General features: G+C 37.7%; 1 protein-coding gene across 12 annotated transcripts in view; it reads left to right on the top strand.

Moving 5' to 3' along the window:
• pcloa (piccolo presynaptic cytomatrix protein a) overlaps window positions 1-16691 on the top strand; it is a 70394-nt gene that overhangs the window by 16290 nt on the left and 37413 nt on the right. For all 12 annotated transcript variants that reach the window (XM_053241763.1, XM_053241761.1, XM_053241758.1 and 9 more), the window contains exon 4: window positions 14535-14864. In XM_053241763.1, coding sequence (XP_053097738.1) covers window positions 14535-14864 — 330 coding nt within the window. The remainder of the gene's footprint in view (window positions 1-14534; window positions 14865-16691) is intronic.

Here is a 16691-nt window from a genome sequence, read left to right as displayed (position 1 = left end):
CGTTAGAGGGGTGGGGCTACCATTGGTATGTTTTCTTACAACTGTACAACAACAGCCGTTTGGTCAAATTTTCTCAAATTTCTCATGAGATCATGAGACTACCCATCAGCTTTTAGGCCTTTCATTTTGCCAAAGACTGACAATGCATAAAGAAATAACATTCCTCTTAGATAAAAGGTTCTTTTGGGGTTCTTTGCATAGTTAAGGGTTCTGTGCTTTCTAAAGAAGTTTCGTTTGGAAACACTTGACAGAGAAACACTATATTGAAGAGGCTTTAACAGCTTGCCCAGGGGGACAGACCAAAGAACCCTTAAGCAGGATGGATGGAAACTTTTTGTAAGAGTATAGCTGTCAGAACAAATCATAGTCAACTTCATTGCACCAATGACACTAGTGCATAGGCTGAGCCCTCGTAGTGGTAAACTGTTAGATAAACAGTGCCTTAAGAATACTCATAAGTACAATGGTTTTTGTTGCCATCTTCTTCATACAGATTTACTTTTATGAAAGAAAGTCTATGATGTGCATAACCTAGATACACTTCAGTTTTATTTTTTAGATTGAGGTCATATAACACAACTTTTAGGAAGCTCCACCCATGCCCTTCATTGAAACATGAAGTCACAATGCACATCGGATAGTGTTTATTGTGCTAGCGTGTACTGGTATTTTGACCATCCTGTTGCTGAGACTTCCTTGTTGTAATCCTGCTAAACTATTTCAGGTGTGCTAATCAGATTAGCCCTAAGCATGACCATCCTGCAATACCTCACATGGCCAATACTGTGGCTTGATTCCTTGTGACTGCTACCACTGCTTTCATTGTAGTTGTAGACCAAGGGAGTAGTCATCAAGTCATCATTTGACTTAATGTAGTGAAGGTCTGTGGTGAAGGTGAAGCTAACTGTCAGTTCCAGTACACTTCCATTTAAATAAAAAAACTGAAACATTCCCTTACAAGATCACTGGTTTTTAGTATGGAACATGCTGTTGTCATAGCATTGCTAATTATAGGAACAGACTGATCATCATTTTAGACATATCCCCTCCTCCCCTGGCTGAGTGCTTGTCTGAACTGATTGTGTATGTGAATTTGTTTGTGATGTGCTTTGCCTGAGGCAAGGGAGCTTGATAAATTGGATAATTGGCAATGGTGTGGACTGGGCACTCAGCATATTATCCTACAGTTGTCAAATCATCTTGCTGAAAATTGTTGTAATAACGTTAGTGCACACAATCCAAAAACATACATTTCTCCCTTTTTGGTAAGTTTGTGTGTTATGAAGTGCCTGCGTGTGCATATATCTCTGTGTATGTGTTTGTGTGTAATCCTTTCATGCTAACAGGATTTACGGTGTAGCAGAATGCCTAGAGGTTTTGTGAGAGGGGAACATTTCTTAATCTGTCCATATTTGTTTTATACTGAGATGACACGATTTACCTTTAGTCCCATTTGCTTTCCCCTTTTGTCTCATTCTCCTCACTCTGTATACCCAGAGGCACCACTCATCCTCTCCTTTGGGGTTTTCCCTTAATAGGACTACAATGCCTCACAAAGCCTTTTCTCCTTTTTATCCTCTCTGTTGATATATCTGATTACAGAATAAGCACATTCTAAGAATTGCCTTTATTCTGAGATAACGACCTATTTATACTCACCTCTCACCATTTTAACTGCTTGTCTACTGCTAGCTTTGAGCTAAGTGTTTTGAGATGCTCCCTCAGCTGAACAGGCTGTGCAATTGTGGAGGGCTGAGCAGCCTAATGGCCCGTTCAGACACGTTTTACTGCCTCGCCCCCTTGATGGAGGGAGCGTGTGCCAAATGCATGCCTTCACTGTTGCTGCTCCTCCATGGCGACAGTGCATAGCAACACTGCCATGCCCCCCATAGTAGTCAGTTATGAAACGCTGTTCAGACAGCCGTTGCATAACAGGAGAGCACATTAGAACTGAGTTCTGGTCTCTTTCAGATAAGCAGTGATTGCTTTTTCAAATACTGCATTTCTACAATTTACATTCAATTCTATCTGCAGACTTATCCCTCATTCACACTACACTGTAAAAACTTGCTGTCGATTTTACAGTAATTAACTGGCAACCTGGTAAAGTACTTTACATTTAAAAGTAAACAACTGTAAAACATATTTAGAGTAAAGTACAGCAATATCTTGCATAGGAAAAAATAACACATAATCTAGTATATTTGCTCATTTGGCTGATGCAGGATACAACTGAGCTGAAGGTTAACAGTCTTGCTCGAGGACCCACCCATTTTGGTGGTGCTGAGATTTGAATACTCAATGTTCTGATGTGTAACTCAAAGCCTTAACCACTTAGCCAACACAACTCACTCAATTAGCATGTATTAGTCTCTCTTTTTTGACCACTGAAGCCTCACTCACTAGTGACCAGTGAACAAATCAGGTGTCATTGCTTCTATGCATTGGAGTGTTGATGATTTCACAGCAGTCCCACGTAGAGCTGGACCAACATTTAGATCCCTCTCCCAGGGTGTGTTAGCCATCTGCTCCTGGCTTTGAATCAGGATCAGGCCACCTGATGTGTTGCATCTCTCCCATTCTCTTGTACCTTCACTCACACTAAAGAATTTATTTCATTTATGCAAGCACCGTCATCTCTACTGACTTTTTTTTTCAGTCTTATTACTTTGTTCCTGACTTGATAGCGTCAATAATATTAGCAAACCAGGATAAGTACTAGCTAGCTAACATTTGATACCTAGCTACCTAATACATTCTATGCTAGTTTAAATAGGTAATACATACAGGTATCAGTACCTACTTAAATACTAATTAAAATACAAAACTTACCCAAATGTCTATCAAAAACTGTACGTTCTTACTAATAATGAGCTGGACCATCGTTACATCCTTCACCTACAGACTGTCATCAAGGACAACAGCTAAGAGGTAGGGTTTACATAGCTAGCTTATAGCCGGGTCCTGCTGACAAAAAGGTACTTAGCTAGCAAACATAGGTTGCTACCCACTTGAAAAACTTCTTCTATTAGATTCTTTTGTTAGGATTTTACTTTTTCAAATGTATTTTAATGTAAATTTAGCAGTACAGAGTTAAGACAATGGTATTGCTGTGAAACCTCAGTCGCTGTGATTTTTATGGTAATATATTGTAGCCATATGTAGGCTGTCATTTAAAATTAAAAATGTAGTTTTGCACTTGATTTAAAAATACAGTACGTTGCTGAAAACAAGCACTGCAGTATTAAAACATCCAACAGGCATTTTTTCAGCCATGCACAGCTTCTACATCCACAGCAATTCATTTCACCCATTGTGTCTTTCTTCTATGTTTGTGTCTTTCTCTGTTGTGATGCTTCCATCCTCTGTGGTTCCACCCACATTCTCATCCACTGTGACCCATCCGCCTCCTGCTCAGGGCTGCTTGCTTCTCTATGGGCACTCTCGCATATGGAGTGTTTAGTCAGTCTGAATCAAGCACTGGTGCATTTACACTCTGTGTCATTTGTTAGGAGCAAGTGTGAACACACTCTGGTGTGAACTAAAACAACCAGTCTGAGAGAGGAGTGAGACCCTGATTCAGCCCAACTACAGGAAGTGAGTCAAATATGCTGTGGGTTGTAGGCAGACATTTTTTCATTTACTCATGAGCTGGCTAAAGTGCTGTTGCAGTAGTATGATGTATTCTGGATATCTGGACCATTAAAGACAAAAAATGAAATAGTGGATCCACAAAGTAATCATGTTTATTTTACTGTGTTGTCATTATTACCTCAGAGTTGATAATTTTCCAATAACAGCACATCTCAAAGTGTTTTATTCCTCTTATACCACAGCAATTTGCCAATGTTAACAATTTTCTTACTATTATTTCATTATTAATATTAATATATGAACATTTTAATCCATTTAGAGTTATGTTTCACATTGCGGACAATCCAGTCTCACAGAATAAATGTTTTCATGCATCTTATTTACAGCACATTCTACATGTTGAATATCAAAGTTCTGTCACAAGGATACGTTACAAATCAAATATAGCAACATATCAAATTTTTACTCAAATGCCTTGTATGCCACATTCTGCAGAAGCGTATCTTAACCAAGCTATCCTCTGCCACTACACTATTTGAATAAGTTTGATATATAAAAAAATATTTTATTTCTTACTTCTCTTTTACTTTTACATATTGAGCATTGCCTACATCATGCAAATCATGATGCTTTCCACAACATAAGTTGCATACGAACATTGTTTTCTGTGCATTACTGTTACATAGCGCTGACACTGGAGACTCCTTCCAAAAATGCTAAATAAACGTCTCTTCACAGAAAACCCCACGATATAACAATTACACACAATGTTAAATATGTTTATGTGGAGCATCCAACATACAAGTTCCTAGTACTATAGAAACGATAATTTATTAGAATAAGTGTGTTTATATAAAGCAGTGATTTGCCTTGCAGCCAGAATTACTGTCCGCTCTTATGGAAAATTACAGAAAAATCAACACTTTCTGACAGGTCAGAATCAAGAATTCAACAACATTTTGGTGTAAATAGCCATTTCAATGTCATAGCATCACATAACCCAATCCTACCACAAAGCAATGTGGCAAAGTAAATGCAGTAGCACCTGCTCACAGAGAGAGAGACACGTCTGTCCTGGACAATTTCTCTGCAAACACTCGTTACAGACAACTGTACTGAAATCCTAACAGATCTTCTAGACTGAAATGAACACATCATGGGACATAATATATGGGAATATAGTGGATATTTCACATTTATCTGTCTTCCTGTTACTGTGCTAGAGTGCTGAGACTTTAACCTTCTTTTTCTTTCCCAAGCTGCTCAGGAGCTGTTCTGTCTGTCTGAATGTGTGAGCTCCGTTCCCATAGCTACAGTCAAGTTTCTCCTTCTGTCTGTTTGGCGACTTTATGTAATGTGTACACACATTTGTGGACATCTCTTTCTGTAACTGTCCAATCACCATATCTATTGCTATGGCTATCTGCCCATCTGTCTGGTAAACAAATTATGTTTGTTCAGTCCGTCTGTCTCCGGTTTTAGCCCTATTTCTGTCCCCCTAACTAGAGCTGCATTTCCAGTGGTGTACTTTGTGCACTTTTAGTGCAAGTAGGGTATTCAGATTGAGCAATACATTTATGTAGTGATATATTAGTCATGTGTGGATGGTTGGAGTCATCAAAGGGCACTGTGGTCTAAATTTATCAAAATGGCCAACCCATTAAGCAAAAATGTCATCAGTGTTGACAGGTTCATGGTTTTCCCACAGAATTGACCTACTTTTGGACTGCAGCTCATACCTATATATTCAAACATAATAAAATCTGCTTACAAGTCATTTATTGCTATATAAAATTAGATCCTATTCCAAACTGACCCCAAGATCATCACAAGTACACACTTTCCCTTAAAACCTCAAAATTTTTAATCATGCACTTGAAATCGTCTCTTCTCTACACTCCCTTCTTGATCCCATTCTCAACATTAGCTATGAATGCTCCTTTCTGAATGTGTTATGTTATATGTCAGTGATTTTGTCTACACAATCTCAGAGCTATTCTTTATTTAAAACAATATAGAAGCTAAACTTTGGTTTTAATACTGCTTTATTGTTTGAAGCTACTTTGATATATTACATTATATTTGGTAATGATAGTGGTCTTTAAACGTGGTGTATAGGCAGATTTTGTGGTTTGGTATTCTGCTGGTTTTACTGACCATTGGGCAACTTTTCTCAACAGAGCTGCTGTTATAGAAATTTAATCAACACCTTCTAACCAATCAGAACAGACAGTTCAAAAAATGCTGTGGTATATGGATTTATAGTACATAATAAGCCATTTAAAAAAGCAAATTAGGTCTATATCAATCCTTAATAGCACTCCTGTACTATTTTATTTTATCTGTCGTTCTCAAAGTGTGTACATGTGTCTGTGCATTCTGGGAGTTTGGACGTCTTTGTGATGCTGGGCTTTTATTATGTGTAAATATAGTGTGTCAGTGAGACTGTGTGTGTTTTTTTATGCTCAAACGCCACTCTGCGGCCTGACACACTCCTGCCCACCATGTGTCATCCTTTGTCTGATGTTTTGAAAGCAGCCATATTTTTTAGGTGTGCGTGTGTGTGTGAGTGAGAGAGAGAGAGAGAGAGAGAGAGAGACTTTTTCCCAAATTGTGCTATACTGCATCTTGACTTACAGTGATGACACATTGTGAGGTGTTTTTTTTTTTAAATACACTGGTTTGATTGTATGATTCTGTGAATTCAGCCAAATTGAAGATCCATACCAATACTGGCTCAGTTCTACTAAAACTCTGCTTGTAGAGAGTTGTCAGTGATTTATCCAGTCAAGCATCAAGTGCCCCCCTCAACACACACTCTCCCACCAGGAAATCACTGTGGTGCCAAACATATTCTAACAGGAAGTTGCTGCCTCACTGAGACCTACTGCAGTTTGATAATAAGGAGAAGAAGACAGGAGGGGGAGCGGATGTGACAAGTGAAAAGAAAAGTGCGGGGGACTGGAGAAAAAGAAAAGATTAAATTGAAGATGGAAGGGTTGGCAAAAATAAGGATGTGACAGTGAGGCTGTCATGGACTAAACCTAAAAACCTTTTTTTAAGAGCAAATATTTCCACACCATTACTTCAAAATCATGAAACCAACAACAACCATTTCAGAGTTTTTACAGATTTTTCAGGTCTTTTGCTTTCTAATTGGGCTTTTTGTGTCTCTGTCAATTTTTTTCTTCCATTCTGTCATCATGTCTTGTTTCCCTTTGGTATTTTTTATCCAGCTTTGTGAGAAGTTAATACTTTCTGTTTCAGATCTTGTGATACTGTAGCTGTACTGTTTTTCCACTGAGTGCTCACAGTATACTGCTTGAGAGTTTGAGATTGAAATCTTCATGCTTTAAATAAAACTTTGTACCATAGCACTGTTGAATTCTCAAAGCTTTTTAGGCAGAAGGTGTTGATTAATTTTCTACTACAGCAGCTCTGACAGTCGTTCTGGTTTCAAGGCAAATAACAGATTTAAATTAATGTGCTTGTTCTAATAGGTTATCGTTTCTTTGGTAACAAATTAGACATGGACTTGTATGTCAGACAGTGCATGGATTTAATAAGCAAGTGCAATTGTTGATATGGTGAAATGTTCTGTGAAGAGATGTTTATTTAGCGATTTTGGAAGAAATCTCGAGTGTCTGTGCTTTACAGTAGAGCTCTAACTTTACTTTTCCAGCATGGGAAAGTATTCACGAAAGAGGGCTTTGCAGTTTCTCTGTAACATCTGTAGCTGTAATTTCTTGTCTTAAAAACTTCAAGAGAGAGAAGAATGAAGGGCTACTGAGAAAATGACTGTTTATATTATAACATAGGTTTATTTTTCTCAGTTTATTTTATGAATATTCCACAACATTGAACTATTACTTTAAATGGATAAAAAAGTACAATGTGTCATTCAAAACTGTTAGTATTTCCAATTGCTGTGGTATAAGAGGAATAAAACACTTTGAAATGTGCTGTTATAGGAAAATCACACCATAGTCATTGATTATTTTCCTATCACATCACACTATAACATTTCTATAACAGCATTTTATTCCTTAACAAAGTAAAAGCAACATTTGCAAGTATATGCAGTGTGGATGATTACACACTTCCATTTCACCCTTTTGTAATTTAATATTATCCTAATTATTTCATATTGTTTTCAATATAGTTACTGGACGATGAACCAGCATAAGAAGTTAAAATTATGTGATGTGGATTCAACAAAAAAAGTATAGCTAAACAAAGGAATGATGCTACTAAAAAGCCTAATGCAGGACATGAAGTGAGAACAAAGCTCTTTTCACAACTGGCCTCTCACACCTGTTCACCATTTCACCTGTTCACCCACCTCAGCCACCTGGGGGAAGAAACATGACACATGTTTTTTAATCGTTCTCTCTCTCTCTCTCTCTCTCTCATTGTGTGTGTGTGTGTGTGTCTGAGTTTGCAGGTTAGCAGTGACATAACATGTATCTTGGTTGTTAATGTCGTACGTAAGCATGCAAGAGAAAGAGTTTTGTCTTTATGGGATAGAACTTTTGGGGGCAACCATATAACAACCATAATTGTTGTTATCTGAAAATAATCACTGACCCCCCTGACAGCAGCCTGATGTGAAGAGAAGTTAAGGTTACTACCCCGAAGTTGATTCTTTTCCTATAATAGCTTTTCCCAAAGTGTCCTCTTATACCACAGCCATTTGTCAATGATAATAATGTTGCCTTAATTAAAGAACAAGATGTCATTCTTTTTATCTGTTTATAGTTACTTTAAATGTTGTGGAACATCCGTGCAACATCGTAGCTTATGTCATCACTAATGAATGTCATCACAAGGCAAAAAATGAAGATAGTCTTTTCTACAGTACAAGCGAAATGTTGGAAAACTTCGAGTTACAGCTTTACCGAGCTTTACAGAGAGCTGACTCTGGAGCTGAAATCTCCTTGCAGAAAACTTTAATCATATCAATCATTTTTTTGTGGATTTTCCCTGCATATTTTGTTATTATAGAAACAAAAATATTAGAATGAGTGCATTAATATAAACCTTGCACCTGGAATTACTATCCAAGCTGCTGTTATAGAAAATTAATCAACACCTTCTGACCAATCAGATTCAAGAATTCAGCAGTGCTTTGGTATAAAAATATAAACATACAACAAATCTTTCCAATATATTTAGTTCACCATAACAGAGAACAGAGCTTGTGATCCATAGTGAATGCATTGGTGAGCAGAAGCCAGCCACAGCGCCAGAGCAGAGGGTAAATTTAGCTCCTATTCCCACATTTACTGCCAGACTTCACACGCACACTCACACACACACACACACACACACACACACACACAGACACTTGTTCCCATTTCTTCTTTTGACAGGAAGCTCTCCCTGGGAGTGAACACATCCGCCCTCTCCACTCCTGTCAAACAACTAAGAATACCACCTAAGAAACTGCATGCACACATTTCTTGCGCTGATGTTGTGTTCAAGTTTTCTTTTGTTTCACAATATGAACATTTTGCTCCCTGTGCTCCTTTCGAGATAATAAACATGACTCCCTGAATTCAGTCATTCTGATATTTGTGTTCAATAGCTCAGGATGTAATTTTCTAGCCATTTAATTCCAAATTGACTGTCGATTCCAGCTCACAGAGCAAAAGGCACCAAATGAAAATGAAAAATCCCCTGAGAGGTTTGCTCCGAATGGCTGACTTCCTGAACGATTACATTTAAAGTACTTTTTTATTTCTTGCGTACATTTTCTCAGAATTCTCATCTCTCACGCCAAGCAAGTGCTAAATGTGAGAAATAAAACATCTCCAGCATTCCTCCTGTAATCAAAGACACTATTGACCTTAGTCTGCTAAAAGAGAGAGGTAATGAGAGACAGACAGAAGGACTGTTACTAACTGCAATGCAAATTATATCATTATTGCTGCTTTTTCACTGTTTGTCTTAGTGTCAAAGGGTAATTCAGGGAAATACTGAATATATTAGTTATATAATCTGCATCATGTTAAAAGCCACTTTTTAATTGTGTAAAGTAAAATTGTAGTCAGCAACTTTTCTGTCATTTTCAAATGTACTTTGTGTCTGGATGTCTGTAATAAGATTTGACTATCTTGTTTAACTTCTGAAGCACTTGCAGTTACTCAAAAGCATATGAAAGAATATTGATCAAATTGAGGTTCTTAATGCTAATGAAAAAGTAAATCACTTTTTTTGCATCCTCTTCTGGGTGACCTTTTCCTTAGAGTGGAATTATAAATCATTACGTATAAAAAAGTAAAGACAAACAGTACTAAGTGTGTTGAAAGGATGTTCAGTATGAGCAGATTGTGAGTAAGTGTCCTGGGTGAACACAGGACAGTCTTTATGATCATAGCAGTTCTTAGGAACAAATCTACAGTATCCAGGTGAGATTATCCACTGGAACATGGGTGAGATGTGGGCATAAACTGTTTTTGGGAAGTCCACAGCTTTATACGCACATTACACTCCCACCTCTATTTAAAAATATGTTGCCCTGGTTAATAATAGGTAATGGGCATAACACTGAGATGACTGGAAGTAAATGACTTTCAGTATTTTTGCCTCTGTAAATGACACAGTTCACTCCTCTTTCCCTAGCTTCCAGGGGTAGAGTTAGGGTGGTGGGGGCCCATTGTCGGGGCCCTGTACAGACACAATGATGGATCTACAACTGCTGCAACCACAAAAGAGGCTATAGGCTGCTATAACACAAAACAGTAGCTGCTACAATCTAATGATAACATGGTAATAGTAGACAATTTATGATATAATGGCTATTCAGCCACACCCGTACATCACTTGTACATGTATATGTTCATGTAGTTCATGTTCAATAAGCCCAACTAGTAGGTGTTATATGCTACTTGCTGTTGTACAACTTGTTTTGGAGCTAGCGTTGTAATAATATGTTCTAATCTTTTCCAACTGAAATATTTAGATAATCAGTTTGTCCATGTGGGCAGTAGTTAGTTGGAGTGGCTTGAAATATATAGCTCCTGGGCAGCAAGACCCTGCTGAATCATGCAGTTGATAATGTCAAAGATATAACACTTTTTATTTTGTACCTTAATGATGGTCCTTAATGTTTCAGCAACACAGATACTCAGAGTATATTCAGAGAAAAATTCTGATTGAGTTGGTTCTCATTTTGATGCCATGTTAAAAACATGTAGACTTACAATAGTTTGGAGTTCCATCCATGCACTATTGACTAGAAATACCTGAATGTATGAATATGAAAGTAATTTTACTGCAGTAAAAGAGTCAAACCTCTATGCAGCACAGACAGCACACACCACACACACAGCACCTTCTAATATGCCTAGTTAACAGGCAGCAACATGCCCATCAAACAAAAGCCATGATAAAACTAGTCCAAATGAAATCCCTGAAATATAAAAGGTAGGTCTTTATGTCTTTTAGAACTTATGTCGCCAGGATATAATGGTAGCAAAGCCGTTAAAAAATCCACCTCAGTAAAATCCACCCTCCAATTTTTTTTTTCTTTTTTGCGCTCCACTATCATATTTTCTGTTATCCGACATTATGACGATTAGCTAACTAATTTCACAAGCTCATGTCACTGCACCTGCATTCCCTGCCATTGTCAAAGCTTAAACTACTAAAGAAAAAGCCAAATATGACTGACGTACAACTAAGCAAATCAAAGCATTGTCATGAATCCCCTCAAAGCACGGTGCTTTTGTCTGCACCATGTGCATAGCCTGTGCTTTTATTGTGACATTGTTTTTTTTTCACTTCATGGTTGTGTCTCCACCCCTTGATTTGTCTGTTTTCAGTTTAGTTTCTAATTAGTATGTCTATTTAAGTATGTCCTCATGTTTCATTGTTTCATTGTCTCGTTTCATGTTTGTGTGTTACTGAATCCTAACTTTCTAGCTTCGTAGCTCAGTGTTTCCTGGTTTTGACCGTCACTTTTGTTTCTCGTGTTTTGAATATGGATTAACCCATTTTGATGCTGCCTGCCTGTGTTTTGAACCATGTTATGGACTTTGACAGTGTTTCATGAATTGATTTCTCAGAATCAGTGTCACTCTGAGAACATGCACTTCCATCATGCTTTTTCATGCACGTTACAAACATCTGTTTCAATAAAGTATTGAAATTGAATGAACTGGCATCAATATTTCTTTGCAAATTTTCCAATCTCTGGACTGAAAATGTTAAAATTTATTCATAGCTTTTGATTAGTAAACCCAGCTGCTAGGGTTATCACCCACACAAGACCATAGGTACACATCACACCCATACGCCAAAAGTTCCCTGTTCCCTTCCATATACAGTACAAGATGCTTCTCCTGGTCTTAAAGTCTCTGCATGACCTTGGCACCATTTACTTATCTAGCCTTCTTCTTCCATACACACCTGCATGCATGCTTAGATCCTCTGACACTCATCTGCTTGCTGTCCCGTCCTCTCGCCTCTCCACCATAGGAGTTTGTTCAGTGTCGCTGCCTCTAAACTGTGGAATTCTCTCCCTCTCCATCTCTGTGCCCGCACCTCTCTTCGACATTTTAAAACTCAACTAAAAACTCATCACTTCCTCCTTGCATTCGTTCAATCTTATTGTGTCTTTTATTGTTTAGTTTTATGTTCCCTTTTATTCTCATTTTTATCCCTCTTTGTTTACCTTTATTATTGACTGTTATATTCTAAATTTAAATATTTAAATATGTTTTGCTTACTTCTATGACTGTATAATTTTTCTAGTTTTTCTTGTAACTGTACAGTGTCCTTGGGTACTATGAAAGATGCTTATAAAATAAGTGGTATTATTATTATTATTATTATTATTATTATTGTTATTATTATTATAGCGCCATGTGTCATGATAGCGCCAAAGGGGCACTGAACTATATTACCCATCAGCCCCAGCATGTCACATGACCATGTCACATGTCCCACTGATCACTCACACCTGTTCTTTGTTACCCCTAATAAGCACCCCTATTTAAGTTCTGGTTTCTGTGTGTTTCATTGTCAAGCTTTTGTCCTTGTCATGTGCCTGTGTTGTCATGTATGCCACAGCCTGTTTTTGCCTTGTATCCATTGTTTATGTTTATGGTTCTTCTTTTCACGGTTATGGTTGTTTGTGTTACACTTTATACAATAAAATCTGCAATTGCATCTGCTGCCTCTACAAAACCGTGACAAAATGCTAAAGTTAAAAATCTTCAGGAAAAAAGGAAAAAAATTGTGCCACAAAATTTTGGGAAAATTGTGGTATCACAGAATTATTGCAAAAAAAGGAGAAGTGTCACAATTCCTTAATTTGGTTTTGAAATTTAAACTCACTAAGGCATCATATTTGTGATATTTCCTCTGTTGTGTCACCACTGACACCAGTTTGACTCCCAAAAAAGAATTTGTCACCAGGGAAACTCTTATTATTATGATTCAGTGCTAATTAGCTTCGATTACACTCATAGTTTCTGGAGAAGACTGTTGTTACTAGTGCTGATTGACAAGCCTAAAACTACATCCCTAACAAAAAGGAATGATATCCAGCCCATTTACCTCATTCCTGTTCTTTGCACATGTGTCTTAATTATGTTGACATTAATTGGACTTATATATTAATAAGAAGAAGAAGAAGAAGAAGAAGAGGAGAAGAATATTCCAATTTTTGTATCAATTCAGATTCAGTCATATTGGTTCCAGTACTTACTTGTTTTTCTCTGCATTACCTGTGATATACTAGTTTCTGCAAGTACCCCTGCTGTGACACAGGAATCCCAGGCCTCCTCAATCTAGATTTAGTCCTACAGCTAAACCAGTGGAGAATAACAGGGACGCTGAGCATAGCACAGCTCATCTCTTCAGCAATCAAATGTGAGAAAGCAAACTCTCAGGATTTACGTAAGCCACTGGAGTGAGGTGCTTCATGGGAGGACGGCTCTATTTGGACTCTGAATATAATATATTTTTTTGCTGTTTGTAGCAATCACAAGCTGGGTGGCTTGCTTGTACTATAACAATATTCATGAAATGTCAAGAGTATCATGAGAAGTAAATTTTTATTATGAACTGATCTTATGTTACAGGTTTGTCTTAATTATGCTATGCTGAAATACTTAAAATGCTTGTTCCAACACGAGCTAAAGATTCAGTCCTGCTGAAAAGATCCTGCACTGTATAGACAACTGCAGGCAGCAGCTCTTTTATTGAGTCTGCAGTCTGTTTGCTGACAGGTTTAATCGTCTCTAAATACCGGCATTAAGTCATTATGCTGTAAGCTATCCCCAGAACAATCAGCTGTCCACTGTGGTAGTTTACAAGCAATATGTGGTAGAAAATTTTTTGAAGCACTGGATGTTACGGCTGATTTTTTTCAGAAGGAAGGAAGGAATCTATGATGATATAATTTTGGTATCACAATAAATTGTGCCATGATAATATTTCATTTCATATCATGCATATTGTCAACATTTTTAAAAAAGTTACAAATTCTGATTGGAATAAGTTTGTACTGAATTTATAGATTATAACCTTTTAACATTTTTTACCTTTTTTTCATTTCCCTTCCTGTTCAGTGTTAAATAATTTAAGTCATTAAATACAATAATAAATTAAAAAGTATCATCAAATGCCATACAATCATTTTGGTGGCATTTTGTTAGCAAACCTAGATGATCATAGAATCCAAGAATTCTCTGATGATCGTAATATGATATTTTTGTCATTATCGTCTGTCCCTACAATGACATTATGGCATCATGACACTATCATAAGGATTTGTGAAATGTGTAGACATATGAAATGCACGTTATTTAATGTCTTAGCAGTAACACAACAGTTTACCCATTAATCAAGTGTTTATTTTGTGCCATACCTCATGATAATCTTATAAGCCATGATACTCATATTTTGTTCATTTGCTCATTGTCTTACAGAATGAATGGCTATGCCTGAACTGCCAGACCCAAAGGGCCCTCTCTGGACAACTTGGGGATTTGCCACCTCCACCTTCTCCTTCAAAGATGCCAGCTAAATCCCAGCCTACCCCTCCCTCTTCCCCAGCCAGAGCTGTCTCCTCATCCCCTTCAGCCCCTGCTCCTACTGTCACCGCTTCCCCAACCAAAGCGCTCATTCGGACCCCTAGTGTAACTCAGGCTCCAGCTGACAAGTCTGAGCATGACTCAGTTACAGCTGATGCTAAGCATGTAGTAGAGTCAGCTGCAGTGAAAAAGGACGAGGAACTTGCAGTAGTGGAGAGCACACAGGTAGTACCTGAGTCAAACAAAGAGCAAACACTTGACACTGCATTAGAAAACACAACAGTGAAATCCACTCCACCTGATCAAACCATCAGAGCTGCTGTCCCGCCTGCTGACATAATCTCGAGGGATATAGCAGATGCTAAGGAGACAGATGCCAAGCAGTGTGGAATAGTAGAGCAAACTGAGCCTAAAGCTCAGAACAAAAAGGGATGGGGAAGTGAACCTGAGCAGCATGAACCAGTAGAGAATGATTCAACTTCTAATCATTCTAATATTGCAGAAAAATTTGAAAGTATTTATAAATACCCCTGCGAGGCCACAGTACTTGATAACAAGGCCGAGATTAGGCTAGACAGATTACAGGTGACCAAAGCAAAATTGAAAGACATTACTGAAGCGAAGAATGGTATTACTTCAACTATAAACAGTGAAAAAGCTCATCAGGCATGTGATCATGGTCCTGAGGTGGTTTCCTTATCTGAAAATCCAACCAAGGAATGTCCTCCTGAGCTTGCGTCACTGGCCAATATGCAGACTAGTGCAGAAACTACACCAGATAATAACAATGACTCCCAGGTAGATTTAGTTGCTAGTCCAATTATGGTGACAGAAAAAGAAACAGTTGTTAATATAGGTCATGTTTCAACCAAAAATCTGGAAAGGTCTTTCACACCAGTAAAACCAATACACCCTGGTCAGTTAGTTAGTGGCAAAGATGAGATAATGCCTAACAATAGATCGGATGCAAAAAGACCATTTGCTCGTACCCCTAAACATCCAGACATTACAAAAGGGGAATTTGTAGAAAATGAGTATGAGGTAGAAATAAAAACAGGGAATATGTCTCCCTCTGAAAATCCATTTGTAATTTCGGTTAGGGCTGAAATTGAGAATAATAAAATAGAGGGAATATATTTTGATCAGGCAGAAGAGAAACAGTCAGGAGGAAAATCTAAAGTTGAACACGAGTCAATAGCACAATGTGAAGCACACAAAAGCACACAAAAAACTCAATCTCCTCCTGAAACACCAGAATGTGCCAACCCTGCTTTCCCAACTCCCAGTGAGCTGATAAAATCTGAACTAAAAACAACACAAGACATTTTAGATGAAATAACACACAATACATGGATAAAAACAGTGGACATCACTTCATGCACATTCTCTGTATTAGCCAACATTGATAAAAATACTCATAAAAGGACAGTGGGTGATAATGTCAGTGCTACTGAGAGTGAGGCAAAAGGAGCAGAGGCCTTACCACAAACTCAAGCAGTTGAATGCCTTATACCTAAAGTACCTGTTGAATTTACTGCTGGTAAAGAAACCAAGGAGACACTGGAAAATGAACTAGAACATGTAAGAATAGAAAAAACAAAACATCAAAATCAGGCTAGCCCTACTGAAGGAGAAGAACTTGAAAAGTTTTCAGCAGGTAATAACATAAGCATAATTGACAATACTAAAAAGGAAAAAGTTCTACAAAATAAGGACGTGGAAGACACAAATGAACCAGTGTCTTCCAACAAAAATTATGATAATACCCCTAAACCCACAGTTTTTAAGATAGAAAAGATTACACATGAAAAGTACACAAATGAGAAAGCAATATCCCAAAGAGATGAGGTTTGTCTATCCTCTCAAATGACTGTTCCCAAAAGAGAGGACATGTTGTCAGAGAATACACAGCCAGTGGTGGAGCCCTCAAAAGAAACTGCCCCTAGAACAGAAAGTGTAGATGACAAGCAGCACTCTAAAAAAGTAGAGAAAACTGATAAGCTAGAGCACAATGACATAAGATCAGAAATGTCGTCTTCTCTTACTGAAGCT

Source organism: Pangasianodon hypophthalmus, chromosome 18 (assembly GCF_027358585.1).
Source record: "Pangasianodon hypophthalmus isolate fPanHyp1 chromosome 18, fPanHyp1.pri, whole genome shotgun sequence".
Classification (NCBI taxonomy): domain Eukaryota; kingdom Metazoa; phylum Chordata; class Actinopteri; order Siluriformes; family Pangasiidae; genus Pangasianodon; species Pangasianodon hypophthalmus.
Note: the sequence above shows the minus strand (reverse complement) of the source record. Positions and strands in the feature narration are given on the sequence as shown.